The sequence below is a fragment of the Dermochelys coriacea genome, chromosome 8 (assembly GCF_009764565.3).
Source record: "Dermochelys coriacea isolate rDerCor1 chromosome 8, rDerCor1.pri.v4, whole genome shotgun sequence".
NCBI classification, from domain to species: Eukaryota; Metazoa; Chordata; order Testudines; family Dermochelyidae; genus Dermochelys; species Dermochelys coriacea.
Window position 1 is genome coordinate 56608126 of NC_050075.1, and position 20314 is coordinate 56628439.

Below are 20314 nucleotides of genomic sequence, written 5' to 3' on the forward strand. Positions count from 1 at the left end.
TTTAGAGACCCCCACTTATGGAGTGGAAGGACGGGGGGCGGGATAGCTCAGTGGTTTGAGCGTTGGCCTGCTAAACCCAGGGTTATCAGTTCAATCCTTGAGGGGGCCATTTAGGGATCTGGGGCAAAAATTGGGGTTTGGTCCTGCTTTGAGCAGGGGGTTGGACTAGATGACCTCCTGAGGTCCCTTCCAACCCTGATATTCTATAACACTGCGGGGGCACAACTCAAAGTCAACATAGAGCTACATGAGGTTCTCCCTCACCCTCAGAAACTGAGCCTGAACTCCCAGAAAAAAGGGTTTATTGTTCCATGCACAAAGGTGTAAACTATTGAAATAGGCTGAATACTAGAAAAGACTTCAATTAAACATCTGGAATCCCAATAGCCCTGGTACATAAGAATTGTCCTAAAAGATCAGGCAGATGCACCCTCTGGTACATGTTTCTGTCTCTGATAGTGGTCAGTACCAGATGCTTCAGCAGAAGGTGCAAAAAACTCATAGCGGATTATTCTGGGATAACCTGCCCATAAGGAAAGTCTCTTCCTTACCCCCATCAGTTAGAGGTTGGCTTATTCACTGAAGAAAGAGGCTTTATAGCTCTTCTTTTAAAAAGTGATTTTATTCAGTCTAATGTAATGGCGGATGTTCTCATTTTCTGATGAATGGAAGCCAATGTATTTATCTGTGGTGCATAATTAAATACAATCATACAATGATGTAATCTCAAATTGGGAATGAAAAGGGTATTTCTTTCATAGGAAACAGTTTTGGAAATACTGTGTTATTTCATGCTATCTTTTTTTATCTGGACCTAGGTGACCTAGAGTTGAGGGCGTCGATGTTTCTTCTTATTGACTCTCATCGGGGTCTTTTGAAGATCCAGGAAACACAGGATCTGGATGCTGGTGATTATACTTGTGTGGCTAGCAATGATGCAGGAAGAGCATCTGGCAAGATAACTTTAGATGTTGGTTGTAAGTATCCTGTATTTAAGTTAATTAACTGCGCATGATTTAAATGTTTCCATTTCCTGACATTGAAAAGACTCACAATTAGAAACCTAGGCTTCACATTAACTTAACCTGTGTTTATTAGTGTAGGGTTGTACAGATCACTTAACCTTTCACTCTGTCAATAGCACCAAACTCCATTCCTCTTTCATCTCCTTTCAAAATGTTTTGTGCCTTCTTCCATGCAGCTCCATATACTTGGAATACTCTCCAGTTTAGTTCATCAAGCCAGCTCCCTTGCCTCATTCAAATCCTTCCTACAACTTTCCCTCCTCCTCACATCTTTTTGCAAAGCTCATGAAAAGTGAAGAGAGGGGAGAAATTTTGCCTTTTTTTTAAAGCTGTGCAAGCATGAAGTTGTGCACATGCCACACTGACCTGAATAACCACACAATATTATTGTCACTCTTGTCCTTCCTCTCCTCTTTCTCCAACCCTTTTTGGTCTGACAATGACACTGACTTGTTGCATCATGTTGAATATTGGCCCCAGTTCTGTAAGTTACTCTGTGGAGACAGACCTTTTTTTCTGTATCTGTATGGAGTCCTGCTTTTGTCTGAGAGGCTCTTTGCTAGTGTAGAGGTCCTCTCATGAAGTGTAACTTATAGGGCCCAGGTCTTAATCTGTAAGCTCATTTGAACAGAATTGGATCCGTTCTTATTTCAGTGAGGTGCCTAGAATATTGTTGAGTACCCCCAAAATAAATAAATGATGATGCAAAGCTGCAGTTACAAGGTTTTGCTAAATTTAGAACTTGCTATTTAGGTATTACATGCTGTATGATGGAACATATATTTGAAATTGTAGTTTAACTTAAACTGCAAAGGAAATACTATGCCATGTTACTTCTCTGTTTTATGTTCTGTGTACTCTATCTCTTCCAGCTCTCCCAGTTTCACACAGGAACCTAGTGATGAATCTGTGGATATTGGATCAAACGTGACATTGCCTTGCTATGTTCAGGGTTACCCAGAACCAAAGGTTAAATGGAGACGGCTGGATGGCACCCCTCTTTTTTTCCAGACCCTTTGCAGTTAGTTCCATCAGTCAGCTCAGAACGGGTGCCCTGTCTATTAACAGTAGGTAGACAAAAATCTATAAAGACAAGATCATAAAATGTATACTGTACAAAATGTATTTATCAAAGTTACTGTAATACTCTACTATTCATTTGTCCTTTAACAATGTCAGTTTTCAGTACAGACTATATCCATTAGACACCAAAATTCCACTGGCATTCTGGTAGTAGGGCTGAATGCACTTCAGTTACCATTTGAATCTCTTTGTATTTGAGTGAGAATAATGTCAGTGCCATAGAAGTACAGTGTTTGGGGTAAGATAAAAATGTGGGTCCTGGCCAATTGCTGACACTAAAGATTCCATGGAATCTTCGCAAGAGAAGAGGATGTTAAGTCCATTGTTTGTGCCAAGTCCTAGTTTGGGTAGCTATTGTACATTCTGCCTGCTGTTTCTGCTTGCAGCTTCAGTTGGCTATTGTATTCTTCAACTCCTGTTCTAAACAGTTGTGCGATATTATTCTGTGGTGTTAAACAGCTGCCTTGTTCCCTCCCAGACATAGCTATATTCTTAGGTGGGTGAAGTGATTCCAGTAGGTATACTGTTTGTAAATTGCATTAAAATCCTTTGGGATGAAAAACAGTATATATATATATATATATATACATAATGCACTGTTCTTCTTCAAGTTCTCTTACATGGACATTGCTTCTCTCCATTGTGGCCAGTGACAAGGAATGGTCAAGTAAAACTATATTAAAAGTGAAATATTTTTGCATTGCAACCTTTTAGTGCAAAACAGTTTAAGAAATGCAATCTAGTCCTTTTTTAATTTAATTTGTTTTTAGATTTGTGGGTCAGTGATGAGGGCACTTACATCTGTGAAGCTGAAAACCAGTTTGGAAAGATCCAGTCACAGCCAGCCACAATAACAGTAACAGGACTGGGTAAGGCTGGTTAACATCTCAATCTAACCTAGCAAAAGGATTGACTGATAGAGGTTCTATAGCTGTAATATATCTGACCACTCTTTCTTTGGATATGAGCCCAAACCAAATACCTTGAATTGAAACACTCCCAAATTCTGATGGTATTTGAAGTCTGATCCTGGAATTGAATCTGAACTTAGCAAGTGCTCCCACTGTTTATATTGGGATGAACAAAAATCCTGAATGTGAATACTTCTGAACTTTGGGGTATCGGAATTCCAGACTTGAATTAGGTGCCATGAACCCAGTTCTAATTTCCATCTATTGCCAATAATTTTATTTTATATAAGAATTATTAATAAAAAGTTAATTTCTTCTGTGTCCAAAATAGAAGAATCAGTTTTTTAAAATTAGAACTAACTGTATATTATGAATACAATTTTATTTAAAATTAGAAATAATAAGACTAATTCTGTGCTGATTTACATCCAGTGCAGACACTTGAGTTCATTGGGGTAAGCCAGTGGAGAATCTGGATCTTAGTGAGAACTATTCCTGTCAAAGAGTATAATTTATTTTCATACAAATGTGTTTAGAAGTTTGGGCCTGTTCTCTTCCCAAAACTCCCCTTAGCTTAAATAAGAGCAGGATTATGTCCTGATGGGCTTAAGTTTCTATACTCATTTCAACACCTTAAGGGACCGTAAGTAGGATTTTCAAAAGTGATTGAAATGGCCCACCACTGTTCCCATTGAAGGCATTGGTAAAACTGCCATTAACTTTAATGCAAGCAGAGCTTTTGAAAATCCCACCCAAAACTTGTAAACTGGTCTACAAATCTTCATGCATAGTTTCATACACATAATCATTTGACAGAATTTGTAATTTGTAAGAAAATAGGATGTGTACTTGCAAATCAGACTTGTGTGTATATGTACACACCTATACTAACTGAAATAGGAATATCTACATGAACAGTATAAACCAAAATCATTGAGTTTGCACATTAGAACATTTTTTATCTTTTGACTTGATGCAAGACTTGAATTAGTTCCAACTATGCTTAATTAAATGTATCTTCAAAAGGTACTTATCCTTAGTTTTGTTTTATCCTCCTCCTCTTAGAAAAGTTTGTTAAAGGCAGAAAAATCTTCATCATGAAAACGTTTTGTGGAGGGGAATGGGAGAGGTTTCCTGCCATAATTTATCTTAAAAACTGAAGGTAGCAGGGAGAGTGCTCAAGGCAACTTCTTGATAAAATTGGAGTATAAGAAATCTCTGTACAGTTTGTACAAGAGTTATCTTTAAGTAACTGGTTTTGTCGTAGAGAGTGATAATGAAAATAATTAGACATAATGCTGTGAAATGTGTACGTTTGTAGGAGGAAGTGAATGGGGGTCCATCTATGCATCCAGTAAAGTGTTTATTATCTTGGACCACATGTCAGGAATCTTTACATTCATAGCAAGCAGCATTTTATAAACAGTGAGTTTCTGACCTATCTAAACATTCTGTTTAATCTCCACTATTTCAAGGTCACTTTAAAAAACAAACTAACAAGTGAAGCTGTTTATGAACTGGTAAGCAATCTGTTAGATGTTTATTGGCATCCAGAACTTTCTGTCGGGCTATGGACCTTTCCCATGAGACCTAATAGCTTGTGCTGAGAAGGGAAGTCACTTCCTGGTCATGGCTCTTGTGAACCTACCTATTTCTATTCCTAGAAATTCTGCTACCAACAAGAAATAAAAAAATTATTTTGACTTTACATCAATAGAATTTTTGAGTGTACAGGAAATGCAGTGTAAAGCCCAAAGGGAATATGTTTTTTTATAGTTATGAACGGACAATCTCTGACCTATGTTGACTGACTGTTTGCTCCAACCCCTGCACTCGTGGTCTCTTCACTTCAGCTTCACTTCACACCTGCCTCTCATGCTTTCCTTCTTTTTCTCTTCTCTCCTGTGCTGTGTCCCCATTGTCCTCATACCTTCATTGTCCCCATCCCTTCCCTCATCTTTACATTTAGCTAGTTGTCTTTTGACTAACCCCCACCCCTCCTCCCCCCAAGTATATCTTGGCACTAACATGACATTTGCTGGCCATCATGTTGTTCATTCTGCCTTTCCTCTAGCCTTTGTCTGTCTTGTATATTTAAATTGTAAGGTCTTCTGTGTTTTTACAGTAGCTAGCACAATGGGGCTCCATTCTTGGTTGGTCCTTAGGCACTATGGTAAATCATAATGATAGTAAGGAGTATTTCATTTTCTGCAAGCACATAGAAATGCCTAAATTATCCTTTCTTTTAAATTCAAGTTGCACCTCTAATTGGAATGAGCCCAGCAGTAGCCAATGTAATTGAAGGACAGCAGCTTACTTTGCCTTGTGTACTGCTGGCTGGAAACCCAATTCCAGGGCGGAAATGGATTAAAAATGATATGGTGGTAAGAGAATCTTTTTTTATTTGTATGTATAGTCTTACAGTTTCATATTTCCTGAGGGAGAAAATATGTATTTAACATTTTAAGGCATGATATAAACTTAGCACAGTGTAATATAGCTACTGTTCTTAAGCAATTAATTTTTGTGTGGGAGAAGAAAAGCTGTAAATAAAAGATTGCAGCAAATAATTGGTATTTCATCACTGAAGAAAGTGATCATATGAGAGTTCCATGTAAGAAATATATCTGTCAACGTTAAGGTTTGCTAGCCTGAGACTCCAGCTGATAGGAACAGAAATTACAATCCATAAAGGGGCAATCCTGGTGGAGACTCATCAGTCAATCATGTGAGAAACAGGCCCTTGGGTTCATTCCCTGATTCCTTGTCGAGCTTTCCAGCTGGGATAGTTCCTTCTGCCCTTGTGGGTATTCTCCCCAGGGATGTGCTGGACCCGCATTTTGCCCACACTGGTTTCTCCCTCAGTCGTCACTTCTTCCACAGTGTCCTGTCTTGGACCTTGTTCCCCTCCCTGAGGCTCTTGTAGTTCCTGGGGGTAGGGCAAGAAGAGCCCTTGGTGGGTGCTTTCACCTTGGCTAGCCTTCACCTCTGGTCGTCTCGGACTCCTGGCCCATCTGATTTCCTCTTGGCAACCCTGGCAGTCTGTCAGCAGCTATGTAGTTTTCATTTAAGCTGACCACTTCAGGCAAGGTCTCCAGTTGGTGCTTCAGGACCCATCCTCGTCCCCCGATGGGGAGTTTTGGGTGAATTGCCCCACCAGAATGAGTTCAGCAACCTGCTCCCCCATCCAGGCTTCCAGTTTTAGCCAGCACCAGCAGTGCACTCTCAATCTTTAGGCCACCATGTGGGGCTGGACTGCTGATGGATACTTCTCTTCCTGAAAGCAATGATGGTGCATCTCCTCTGAGGTATCAAAGTAATGAAGGATGGTTGCCTTGGCTCTGGGGCAATCCTGGATGGTTGTTGGGTCGAGCCCCCAGTAAGCAGCCAGGGCAGATCTGGTCAGACGAGGGGCCAACAAGATGCCCCTATGCTCCAGGGCCCAGGGAGTGCTTCTGCTACCTGATCAAAGGTGATAAGGAATGTCTCCAGAAGATCACCATTTTTGTAAGCTTCACTGGAATTTGTGTGGCCAGCGGGGTGGGGTCCCTTCTGATGAATCCCATGGAGACAGGAAAAAGGACAGTATTTGTTCTACTCAGCATTGCTGCTGCTTCTGTGGTTGTACTGCTAGGTTTCTAATTAACCGTTGTGCCATCTGTGGCTGCTGTTGGAAGGCCAGCTGCTGTTGTTGCTATTGCTTCCGGTTTTCTATAGCCAATTTTGATAATCTATCCAGATCCGTATTTTTTTAAACAAAGTCCCATCTCCTTATACCAGAGCAGATCAGTCTACCCGTATTCTCCTCCAGTTGTCATGAATCTGTCATGGTAGTGCATCCCCTTGACACTCCATGGGGAGTGAACACGTGAGTCCAATTACTCCACCTTACCCTAGTGGGTGCTATGGCACATCTTTTTAGCAGGCCGGTGGTCACCTTCCGGCCAGAGCCTCTCAATTGTCTCATCCACTCTCTGTGTCCACCTAACAGCCTGTAGTTAGCAAAAGGAGTTAAGCAAAAGAAAGGCAAAGAAAAAACTGTGAACAGCTCCCTCCAGGATATGGACCCTCTTTCTTCAGAGGGACCCTGGGGGAATCAATGTCTGCCTCAGTGTTCAGTGGGCTCCAGGGCCAGCCTCAGTTCTTCTCCCCTTCAACTCAGGGGTCCTGCACCCTCTTTCTGTGAGGGCAGCGGCTCTGTTGGCTGTATGTCCTCTCACCAGGGCTGCTGATGCTTAACAGTCTGTTTCCTTCCCATGGTTGCCCCCATCTAGGTCGAGTTCCCTCTTTTTACCTCTCCAGTCCTGGCACAATTTGCAAAGGTGAAAGGCCACTCCAGCCCAAAGCAGCTCCTTGACCCCTTCCATGCTAGTGAGCCTGGTCACAAGCACCCATTAGCATTAACTGGGAAGCATGTTATGAATGTGTACTATGGCATAGAGTAAATACTCTCTTTCTGACTCCAGCACTCAATATTAGGTGCCTTATTTGACATTACTGAAATCCTATTCAAAATATATTTCATGTGACAAGTGAAGGAATGTTCTTTTATATTAACATGATTTTGAAAAAAAGTCCTGAGTTATTAAACCAAAGCCAAATACTTAGGGCTATAATACAAGTGTGTATTTTCCATAGTTAAAACTTACCTTCCTCTTTCTCCAGTTGGTCCCAAATCCCTATGTTAATGTTCGCAGTGATGGGAGTCTGCACCTTGAAAGAGTTCGGCTGCAGGATGGAGGGGAATATATCTGCATGGCAAGTAATGTAGCTGGGACAAACAACAAAACTACCACCGTTAGTGTATTTGGTAAGGGAAATCATCTCAGGGCTTCCATTTGTTTGCAAAATAACGTTGCACTTTTTGGAAGCAGTAGCTTGTGGAGAGAACTTTTTTAAATTTAAAATTACAATAATACCTCAAATTTACTGGGCACAATGGAGTAATATAGTGGAGAATCAGGACCCTGCATATAATGCAGTTAAATGATCAAGCCTGCCCCTTTTGAAAAAGAGGACAAAAAAGACTTTTGACATCCTTAAAAATCTTCCTATTTAATTTTCTACAAGTGATGGATTGTGCAGTCTCCCTTACTTTATTAGCAAAACAGAGACATGAGTGGGAGTTTATTGGAGTACTTTGCCAAGTGCTATCTAAGAGGTTACATAACTGTTAAAAGGGAGCACAATTCATGAGAGTAAGTGCTTAAAAATAAATGTTTGGCAAAGCTGCATTTTTAATACCATCAAAAATGGCAGTTTCTCACTCATAGTGAAATGAATGTTTGCACTGTAGTGACCCTGTAGTGTCATGGTCTGAAATTCTTACATGTTAAATTAATCATGGGAGACATATTTTAAATTTCACTGAGAATGCTGGAACATCCTTTTCAGTACAAAACTGAGCACTGTACGTGTCATTATTAGCCAATGCTTTGCAACTGTTTTGAGTTTGACAAACTCTCTTGTGAGCAGCTCTTTGGGAAGATTTTTCAGCTCTTGGGAACATGAGGTGGGGTGAAAAAGTTGGTATGTGTTGTTAAAGAGTCTAGGATATACAGGTAGGATAGTCTAGGAATATGAAGCCTTTTTGTCTCTGTCACTAAATAGGAATCAGGCCAGTTTGACAGTGAACTGAAGTCTTTATTATCTCTTGGATGTTGGGGTCTGTGAGAACTGATTTGGCGTTCTCAGTCAAGTTGCTGCAAAAGCCAGTTCATTCCCTACAAAACTTTTAGTAGCATTTTTAACAACTAAAGATTGAATGAGCATGGAGAGTGACCTACTGCTTGCCCTTGGGCCTGGAGTGGTCTGTCCTAGAGAAGTTCCCTATTGATGGCAGTGGGTTCATCAGTAGATAAGCTGCATCCATTTTCACTGCAAGTGCAGATGAGAGCAAATCGTGCCCAGCACCATTCAGAAAACCTTGCTTAAACCTTCTTGGAGGATGTCCTAACCATGACTTTCTGAAATGATGCTGAACATAGTCTGTCATGGTTTTACATGTTCTGAAATTGTGTGCACCTAAACTAGTATTTAACCTGTTGATGACACTCATTCTCAGCATCAGATAATTTTTTACTATAGGGTGCACCTTAGGGGTGGTAGCGTCAAATCAGTGTTGAGTCATTGAGGGCAGAGTGAAATTTCCCAGCTCCATATTCTAATAGGTATTTTCAAGGTCCGTTTTATGTAGATTGAGTCTTCTTTGCTGAATAGCAGTTGATTATGTACAGAATACAGTGTGATAATTATATCATGGTTTAAAATATGTATCTCTGTGTATGTATATCTTTTTAGTTTTACCTATCATTCAACATGGACAGCAGATATTCAGTACAATTGAAGGAATCCCAGTAACATTACCATGCAAAGCAAGTGGAGTTCCTAAACCATCCATCGTCTGGTCCAAGGTAACTTCTAAACTTTGAGCTGTTTATGTTAAAAGATGAACTGGACACATGATTTAGCTATAACAGGAGCTATGTACAATGAAGGCAGCCAAAAACCTCTATCCTAAGGGACCTAGAAAACATGTTTATTCATATCTGCTTTTGTTTTTCCAAGCAGTACTGTCTGGCTGCGACACATTCACACACTTTGAAAAGCTAGAAAGATTTTATTTGTTATCTCGGGATCCTTTTTTTTTTTAAAGCCTTGGAAATGTTAATATAATTATTGTGATTTGAAAAATTAGGGATGGGCAAACTGCCATAGATTGAGAGTTCATTTTGGAGGCTTATTTAAAGTGAATTTCTGCTCTGAAAAGTGAGTATGTAATAATGGCTTCTTCAGGGCACATTATGTAACCGATGGAACTCAGTAAACAATTCTGTTCATGGTGCTCAAGAAGGAATAGAGTCCAGTTCATTCTCTCTCAGTTGTGTTGGCTTTACTGGGCTAAAGGGAGTAAAAAAGCAATAAAAGCTTATTTTTGTCATTAAAGTTATTAAATATGATTCTTGATGCACATAGGGAGCAGATATATTAGCCCGAGGTTAAGTAGATCCATTTTCCCTGGGTAAGGTAACACAGAAGGTTCCAGACAGAGACAATTAAGACAGACAGGCTGATTGGCTGCAGGTGTTCTAATCAAGAAGCTGCTAGAATCAATTAAGGCAGGCTAATCATGGCACCTGGGTTTAAAAAGGAGCTCACTTCAGTTTGTGATGCGCATGTAAGGAACTGGGAGCAAGAGGTGCTAGGAACTGAGAGTGAGAACGCATACTGTTGGAGGATTGAGGAGGACAAGCATTATCAGACACCAGGAGGAAGGTCCTATGGTGAGGATAAAGAAGGTGTTGGGAGGAGGCCATGGGGAAGTAGCCCAGGGAGTTGTAGCTGTCACCCAGCTGTTCCAGGAGGCACTCTAGACAGCTGCATTCCACAGGGCCCTGTGCTGGACCCTGGAGTAGAGGGCGGGCCCAGGTTCCCCCCAAACCTCCCAACTCCAAGTCAAACACAGGAGGAGTTGACGGACTGTGGATTCACAAAAATGGCCAAACTGAGGGCTGCCATGAAGATCCAAGGTGAGCAAATCCGCCAATAAGCCTAATACCCACCAAAGAGGAGGAGGAACTTTGTCACAACTGGTGTCAAAAGTGGAATCTGGTGTGCACAGCGCGGCGGAAGAAGGAGGGTGTTTGGAAAAAAAAAAAGTGGGAGAGGATCTATTTTTTTTTTTCACCACCCTGGAGGAGGTAGTGCGGGCACTGATACAAGCCACGGCTGCCCAGCAGAGGCTACTCGTGTTTAGGCAGCCGCCCAGCAGGAGGCAGTGCAGCTGCAGCAAGAGACTAATTGCCTGCTGATGGACCAGGCTGCTCAAGACTGGGCTATGTTGCGGGAACTGGTAAACCAGGTAAAGGCCCTTACAGAGCTGAACCACAGCCATGATGGGATGCAGATCATGCAGGCCAGCAATTGGCTGCAGAAAATAACGTGGGATGATGATATAGAGGCGTACCTCCTGGCCTTTGAGAGGACAGCCCTGCGGGAGGCTTGGCCCCGAGAACAGTGGTCTGCCATCCTCACTCCATTCCTGTGTGGGGAGGCCCAGAAGGCCTACTATGATTTGCCTGAAGAGGCTGCGGCAGACTACCCCAGCTGAAAGCAGAGATCCTGGCCAGATCTGGGGTAATGACTGCAGTGGAGGCCCAGCGATATCATGAGTGCAGGTACCAGGAAAACAAAACCCCGCGGTCCCAATTATATGACCTCATCCAACACGCACGAATGTGGTTATGAACTGAGTCCCAGAGTCCGGAGGAGATACTAGAGGTTCTGGTCATCGACCGTTACATGAGAGGACTACCGCCAGACCTTCGTGCCTGGGTAAGCCAGAATGAACCCTCCACCTACAACGAGGTTGTTGCACTGGTAGAAAGACGAAGGACGGCGAGGGAGTTAACCCAACCAGTTAAGGAAGAAGCACCCCGGGTTAAACTAGCAGCACCAAGCCCTAGAGCTCGGGTGACTGGGGCACCAGGAGAACCCAGGTGGAAAAAGAGGGGGGCTGAAGGCCCACCAGAAGCCACAAAGAGTCGGAGCACTGAGGGGGAAGAGGATCGTGATGTTAGACTGCCCAAACCAAGAGACCGGGGAATGCCTAAGGCTCTGTACAGATGTTACGCCTGCAGGGAGTGGGGACACATAGCTGCACAGTGTCCCAATGTCGAGGAGTCTATGCAGTGTAACCTGGAGAACTGGGCAGACCTGTGCTCCCTAATCCACCTTGTGGGGGTCTCACAAATCCCACATATGTACACCAGATCAGTGAAGCTAAATGAGGTAGAGACCACAGCACTGGCTGATTTGGGGAGTGCTATCACGCTTGTCTCAGGGAAGCTCGTGAAGCGTAGTCAGCTGCTGTGGGCTAAGCATATGGGGATAACATGCGTCTATGGGACAGTTGGTTATTACCCCACCATCCAAGTAAAAATCGAGATTCAGGGGAAAACTACTGAGGTAGCAGCAGGGGTAGTCCCTAAACTCTCATACCCAGTGCTCATAGGGAGGGACTTCCCAGGGTTTGGAGACTTACTCCTGGTAGGGGAATTGGAGAAAGGGGGAAGCCCCGAAGTTAGCAAGGCATCCACAGTAGACTGTCAACCCCAAACCTTCTCTGAAATATCCCCAGAGTTGTTCTCCACTCCCAGACAGCGTAAAAGACGAAAAGGGAAAGAAGGGCAGCTAAGGCCTTGGGAACCCGAATACTGGCCCAAAGCCAGAGGGTCACTCTCGTAGGTAGGCGGACCCAAGCAGCTGAAAAGGACGCCACCCAGGAGGGAGAAGCACCCGAGTCTGACCCACACCCTAACGCCTCTGAACCAGTAGAGGCAACAGAGACTGGTCCCCTAGATCTCGGCCAGATTAGCCCCAGGAGAGGAAATTTTGGACAGGACCAGGCTGAAGACCCAAGGTACGACAACATTAGGAGGAGGTGACTGAAATAGATGGGGTCCCCGGGGAAGGGAAAACCCAGGGACCAGGACCCTACTTCATAATGAAGAAGAATCTCTTATACCGAGTTGCACCAGTACGGGGCAGAAGGTACAGCAGATCCTAGTACCTCAAAAACACCAGAATGCTGTATTAAGTCTGGCCCATAGTCATCTTTTTGGGGGCATTTGAGGGTAGAGAAGACCCTGGCACGGTCCTGCGACGATTCTTCTGGCCCAGAGTACATGAAGAAGTGTGTAGATACTGTGCGTCCTACCCGGAACGTCAGCTGCACAGTCCCCGTACCCGCTTGAGGGCACCTTTAGTACCCCTTCCCATCATAGTGGTCCCCTTAAGCGAATAGCCATGGACCTAGTGGGACCCCTGGAGAAGACAGCCCGGGGCTACCAATATATACTTGTTGTTCTGGATTATGCTACTCACTACCCAGAAGTCGTCCCCCTGCGGAACACAGCCTCTAAAACTATAGCTGAAGAATTGGTGGGGATCTTTGCCCGAGTGGGGCTACCAAAGGAGATATTAACAGACCAAGGTACCCCATTTATGTCAAAGCTAATGAATGACCTCAGTATGCTGCTCCATATACATACCCTGAGAACTTCAGTCTATCATCCGCAGACCTATGGGCTGGTAGAAAGGTTTAACCGAACCCTCAAGGCAATGATAAGGAAAGTGGTAAGTCGGGATGGGAAGGATTGGGACACCCTATTACCCAACCTTATGTTTGCAATCCGGAAGGTACCTCAGGCCTCAACTGGGTTTTCCCCCTTTAAATTATTATACGGACATCACCCCCGTGGCATACTAGATATCGCAAAAGAAATCTGGGAAGAGGAACCCAATGAGGGGAGAAATATAATTGACCATGTGTTGCAGATGCGAGAACGGATAGCCTGGGTCACCCCTATTGTACGAGAACATTTGGAAAAGGCGCAGGAGACCCAGCGAACCCATTACAATTGCCAGGCAAAAGTCCGACAGTTCCAACCAGGGGATCAGGTGATGGTGTTGGTACTCCATGGCAGAAAGCAAGCTTTTGGCCCAATGGCAGGGGCCCTATGAGGTGGTTGAACCTGTGGGAGAAGTAACCTACAAGGTGTGGCAGCTAGGACGCCGGAAATGAACAAATTTATCACATTAACCTCTTAAAGCCTTGACACCAACGAGAGGCATATGTAGTGTCCCAAGAGACCCCGATCCAGGGAAATAACATGCCAGAGCAGATCAGGATATCCACTGATCTGGCACCAAATGAGAAGAAGGACTTAACTGAGATGATCAACTGATACCAGGACATGTTTTCAATCAACCAGGTTGGACCACTGAAGCATATCACCACATTATCACATACCCTGGGGCAAAAGTAACTTTAAGGCCCTATGGGTCCCAGCAGCAAAAAAGGAGGAGATCAAGGCAGAGGTAAAAAAGATGTTGGAGCTGAGAGTCATCAAAGAGTCCCACAGTCAGTGGTCAAGCCCGATTGTGTTGGTGCCCAAGCCCGATGGCACCAGTAGGTTTTGTAATGACTTTCACCGGCTGAATGAGATATCCAATTTCGATGCATACCCCATACCCCGTATCGATGAGTTAGTTGACTGCCTGTGCAATGCCCGATTTTTGACCTCCCTTGATTTAACAAAGGGATACTGGCAGATTCCCTTTGCCAAAGGTATGAAAGAAAAGACAGCATTCTCTACACCATGTTTCAATATACTCTTCTTCCTTTTGGACTGCATGGGGCACCTGCCACCTTCCAGCGTCTTATTGACAAGCTCCTATGGCCCCATACCAGTTATGCAGTGGCATACCTGGATGATGTGATTATTCACACCCCTGACTGGGAAACCCATTTAGAGAAGGTGGAAGTGGTTCTGGACACACTAAGACGGGCTGGCCTCATAGCCATCCCAGCCAAGTGTGCTATAGGGCTAGCTGAGGCAAAATACCTTGGCTACATTGTAAGAAGGGGCATGGTCAAGCCCCAACTAAACAAACTAGAGGCTATCCAAAATTGGCCCTGGTCAAATAGGAAAAAGCAAGTCCAGGCATTCCTGGGTGTGGTGGGGTATTACCGACGATTTATTCCCCATTTTGCTACCAGAGCGAGTCCCCTGACAGACCTGATAAAAGTCCAGGGTCCAGACGTGGTGAACTGGACAGATACCACAGAGAAAGCATTCATGGATCTACGGACAGCCCTCTGCAGTAACCCCGTGCTTATAGCCCCACACTTCAACAAAGAAATCATTTTACAAACAGATGCATCTGAAATAGAATTGGGAGCTGTCCTACCGCAGATGGTCGGATCTGAAGAACACCCAGTCCTCTACCTCAGCAGGAAACTCCTCCCGAGAGAGCAGAAATATTCCGTGGTTGAAAGAGAGTGCCTAGCTGTGAAATGGGCCATGGAAACATTACGTTATTACCTTCTGGGATGAGGGTTTACCCTTGTGACCAACCATGCACCACTCCAGTGGATGCAGCGAAATAAAGAGAACGCAAGGGTAACCAGATGGTTCCTGTCCCTACAACCTTTCCAGTTCACCATACAACACCGGGCTGGAAGCCACCATGGCAATTCAGATGGTGTGTCACGATTACACTGCCTGACGTCCCAAGTTGCCCAGCCCCGTAGTGTTGAGCGGGGGGAGGAGGGGTATGTGACAGGGTCGGGCCAGATGGCTACAGAAGAGTAATAGAGAGCCGATATATTAGCCCCAGGTTAAGTAGATCCCTCTTCCTTGGGTAAGGTAACAGGGAAAGTTCCAGAACAGTCAGGAATCTTCTGGAGACAATTAAGACAGACAGGTTGATTGGCTGCAGGTGTTCTAATCAAAAAGCTGCTAGAATCAATTAAGGCAGGCTAATCAGGGCACCTGGGTTTAAAAAGGAGCTCACTTCAGTTTGTGATGCGCATGTAAGGAACTGGGAGCAAGAGGTGCTAGGAGCTGAGAGTGAGAATGCATACTGTTGGAGGACTGAGGAGGACAAGCATTATCAGACACCAGGAGGAAGGTCCTATGGTGAGGATAAAGAAGGTGTTGGGAGGAGGCCATGGGGAAGTAGCCCAGGGAGTTGTAGCTGTCACCCAGCTGTTCCAGGAGGCACTCTAGACAGCTGCATTCCACAGGGCCCTGGGCTGGCGGGCCCAGGTTCCCCCCAAACCTCCCAACTCCAAGTCAGACACAGGAGGAGTTGACGGACTGTGGATTCACAAAAATGGCCAAACTGAGGGCTGCCATGAAGATCCAAGGCGAGCAAATCCACCAATAAGCACAATACCCACCAAAGTAGAGGAGGAACTTTGTCACACATGGTAGAAGTCTCCAAATCTGTTGAGTCTCCAGAATTAGGATGGAAAGCTCACAGGGGTTTCTGTTATGATTCCCTGCACTTGCACTCATATTGCTAGCTGGAAAGAGAAGCAAAGGACGGCCCTGTAAACAATGTAGAAAGTTATCCTGATATTTCAGAACTTCTGGTCATTCCTGAAAACTTTTGGATCAGAGTTCTTATTGTATCCAAGCCACTTTGTTTTCATCTCTGCTATAATCATTGGGACTGCATTCTACCCTCAGTTACTATTCTGTTGACTTCAGTACCTGGAGGTTGTATTGCTGTTATTAAGGGCAGAATTTGGCCTAGTGAATTATATTAAATATGTGGCTATTACATATTCCTCAACATAAAGTTTAAAGCAGCAGTGTCCAATTGAAGTCTATTGTCCCAGATCAAGTACTCAGATCCTTACTTATATACAAGTGAGCCGTATTCTCTTCTCAGTTATGCTGGTGTTAGCCAGTCAACTTTAATGACACAGGTGAAGTTGAAAATTTGTCTGATAATCTGTATAAAAGATATATATCTATATATATATCTGTCTAAATGAGTATTTGTAGATAGTTATGGCATATGTAAGGCATATAAGAATATGTACTATTGTTCATAAGTTTGGAAGTTACATAAAGTTATTGTGCATTACAAATAGCTTCCTGAGTGCTTTCTTAGCCTTGTGTCAGAAGTCCAGCTCTTAAGGGAGCCTTACACCTGGAACATATTTGGGGGGGGGTGAGTTTAATTATTTAATCCTTTGAGATGTACCATCAATAACAGTCTTGAGATGCAGAGGGGTAGGGGGAAGCAGCAATGGATTAGACTAGATCAGGGGAGGGCAAACTATGGCCCGTGGGCTAAATCTGGCCCGTTAGCGCTTTCAGTCCAGCCTGCGGGATTGCCAGTCCTGTGGCCAGCAGGGCTAAGACAGGCTCCCTGCATACCCTAGCTCTGCGCCGATCCCGGAAGCGACCGGCGGTTCCTGAGGCTCCTGGGAGGGAGGGGGGGCAGAGGGCTTTGTGCACGACCCTTGCCTGCAGGCACTGCCCCCTGCAGCTCCCATTGGCTGGGAATGGGGAACTGCGGCCAATGGGAGCTTCGGGGGTGGTACCCACAAGCGAGGGCAGCGCGTGGCTGAGTTGCCTGCCCCACCCCACCCCCAGGAGCTACTGCCGGACATGCTGACCACTTCCGGGAGCAGTGCGGGTCCAGGGCAGCCAGGGAGCCTGCCTTAGCCCCGCTGTGCGCTGCTGCCATCCCAGAGCCACTCGAGGTAAACGGCGCTGAGCCAGAGCCCGCACCTCTCCTGCACCCCGCACCCTAACCCCTGCCTTCAGCCCCCTGCATTGAGCCCCCTGCCGTGCCTCTCCTGCACCCCAACCCCCTGCCCTGAGCCCCCTCCCACACTCCGCAACCCCTCTTGCACCCCAACCCCTTGCCTTGAGCCCTTCCCTGCACACCACACCCTCCCCCTCACTCCCTCCCACACCTCCTGCCCCAGCGCTACATTCATGACCCTGCATATAATTTCTCCACCCAGATATGGGTGGAGAAAAGTTTGCCCACCCCTAGACTAGATGAACTGTTCTGAGCTACTTTTAACCTTAACAAGTTTGATACTTCTAATATTTTAAATGTTTCTATTAGGCTTCATTTTAGCTTAGGAAGCTTTGATTTCTATTTGATCAAGCACTTGTACATTGCCATTTTGTCTGAAAAAATGCATAGGGTTTTTATTATTTTTTTTATTTTGCACAGAAAGGAGAGCTGATTCCTCCCCGGAATATGAAATTTTCTGCCGGGTCGGATGGAAGTTTGTATGTAGTTTCACCAGGAGGAGAGGAGACTGGGGAGTATATGTGCACAGCAACAAATGCGGCTGGTTATGCAACACGGAAAGTCCAACTAACTGTTTATGGTAAGTATAAGTTAAAACCAAACATATTTAGCCTTCAGCAAGCTCTGTTTTCAACTGTAAAATGCACTCAGTTGGAAAATCTGAAGTGCAACTCAGATTTAACAAATTTCCCATTAACCAATATCTAATTGTGGCCCCCAGAGTTGCATGGTAGTGAGATTAGAGGGATTATGCTCCAAGAAGTATAGTTCCTTTAAAGCAATCTGGTTTGTACAGTTATCTGGCATTCACTTCTTTGCGCTCTTTGACTGGGGACCTCTGGCCTTATTCTATGATTCTGATTTCATTTATACTGGGGTAAACTGGCAGAAACTCTACAAAAGTTAATGGAATTATGCCTTGTGGGAGAGAAGAGTGAAGCCCCTAGAATGCCCCTTTTGATGCTTTCTGACCATCTCCCACTATCATCTGAAACCCTGTTTACCTGAAGGTTTGGACTATGCTCCAGGACAGTCAGATAAATAAGTTTTGGATTTTTGTATACTGAATATGATATAGGATAGTCTAATCTGAAAAAGTTTAATTTACACCACATTATTTTATCTTGCACATGTATAAATAGACAACATATTTATTTCACTTTATTAACATATTTCTTATTTTAGTGAAACCCAGAGTGTCCAGGCCTGGAGACCAGCAAGGAGGTACATATGACAAACCCATAGAGATTTCAGTGACTGCAGGGGAAGATGTCGCACTTCCATGCGAGGTGAAAAGTTTACCACCCCCCATAATTACCTGGGCCAAAGAAATGCAGCTTATCTCTCCATTCTCTCCAAGGTAACAAAATGTGATAGAAACAAAACAAAATGTAATTTCTTCTAAGCTCTCAGGTTTTTGGAAGTTTTTATTTTTTTTAAAATGCCTGTTCCATTCTGATGAGTGAGGAAGGTATTGGAAAGTCTGTACTTCTGTGTCAGCTGGTTTTGAAATTCTCATTCCCAAACTCAGCACATTATTCACCTTTTTGAACTGATTTTTTTTAGACGTTTCTGCTGTTGGCATTTTACAATTTTTTCCCCAGGATCTCAGATTCTGCTCTTGGTTCTTCCAGTGTAAAACCAGAATTAGTTTATGGTGGTCACTGGACTAACTCTTCATTTACACTGGGGGTGGGGGGCAGGGTGGAGGCAGGGAAAGTGAGAGCAAAATCCATCTCTTAAATTTTACAGGCCTGTTAAAATTCCACCTTGGTCTTTGTGGGCCTCCATATTCTGTATAATACTATGTTGTTTTGTCAAGCATACTTCTTACAACATGTATCACAAAACACTTCATAGATGTAAATAAACCAATCTGAAAGAGAGCTTTTAATCCTTGTGGCTGTCTTTTAAAGCTCTGAACATTACTAAAACCATATTTCAGTCATGGTATATACTGTACTCCAATATGCATTTATAAGCAAAAACAAGCATTAGAAGTCACCACAGTGTTTCACTCTTTAGGAGGCCAAGTCCAAATAGCCTTCTGTACACAGACACCTCATTATTATCATTTAATATTTATTTTATGGTGGTGCCCAGAACTGATCATCTGTGCTTGATCTTAAATCTTTAAAAGTTCCATTTTCTTTTACAGTTATATGTTTCATTGCTGAGTTATGGGGAGAATTGTCTGTTATATGAAATATGAATTCCTAATAGAATATGAATGACCTTTAATGTTTAAAAGTGGTTGCAGGCATCCACTTATTGCCATTGTATCTTGGATTCAGAAACTCTCCAGCTGCTTTTAAAAATGTGAAAACATAATAGTTTAGGGTTTATGAAAAGTGTTGAACTGACTGCCCTGGAGACTGAAGTTCTTTGTCTGCCCATCAGTTACAGCATGGGCAGCAGTGGTACAAGCTTTCCTCATGATGCCCTGTTAATGTACCTCAGTCCTTATGTGCAGGGACCATCTTTAGGGGTGAGATGGTTTATTCCCCAATTTAATTCTGGCCAGATTGTGCCCTGGGTCTTGTGGTGTTGTACAAGATTGGGGATGACCCAAGGAGGCATTCCGCCCCCCCCACCGTACCCCAGCTAAGGGGTAGGCATAGTTTCAGTTCCCGAGTACAGGGCCTGCTGACACCATCATGGCTCCAACCCTCCTAAAAGGGGGCATGGACCTGTCCCCACCACACCAGCCAGCAGAGCTGACCAGACATAGGGGAGAGCATGCTGTACCCTTTTAGAACCTCCCAGAGATTGCCAGGCAATATGGGCCAGTGCCTTAGGGTGCATATACACTGCAACATTCTTTCAGTGGCATGTAGTATATATACACACACAGCCCTCCTAGTACAGATATAAATAGTAGCATAGATGATGAGGCATAGAGTAACTCAGTAAAGACATGGCTGCAAGGTGTGAGTATGTACCAGAAAATGACACGGGAGGATGATGTGGAAGCATACCTCCTGGCTTTTGAAAGAGCAGCCCTGCGGGAGGCCTGGCCCCAAGATCAGTAGTCTGGTATCCTCCCCTGTTCCTGTGTGGGGAGGCCCAGAAGGTCTACTACGATATGGCCACGGAGACTTCAGCAGATTACCCCCAGCTGAAGGCAGAGATCTTGGCCAGATCCGGAGTAACGATGGCGTT

General features: G+C 44.2%; 1 protein-coding gene across 1 annotated transcript in view; it reads left to right on the top strand.

Moving 5' to 3' along the window:
• Positions 1-20314, top strand: part of HMCN1 (hemicentin 1) — a 340371-nt gene that overhangs the window by 160258 nt on the left and 159799 nt on the right. Inside the window, 9 exon segments of the mRNA XM_038414308.2 lie at positions 819-981; positions 1898-2027; positions 2029-2092; positions 2879-2977; positions 5276-5403; positions 7685-7829; positions 9320-9432; positions 17573-17732; positions 18338-18512. Of these exon segments, the coding sequence (XP_038270236.1) occupies positions 819-981; positions 1898-2027; positions 2029-2092; positions 2879-2977; positions 5276-5403; positions 7685-7829; positions 9320-9432; positions 17573-17732; positions 18338-18512 (1177 nt within the window).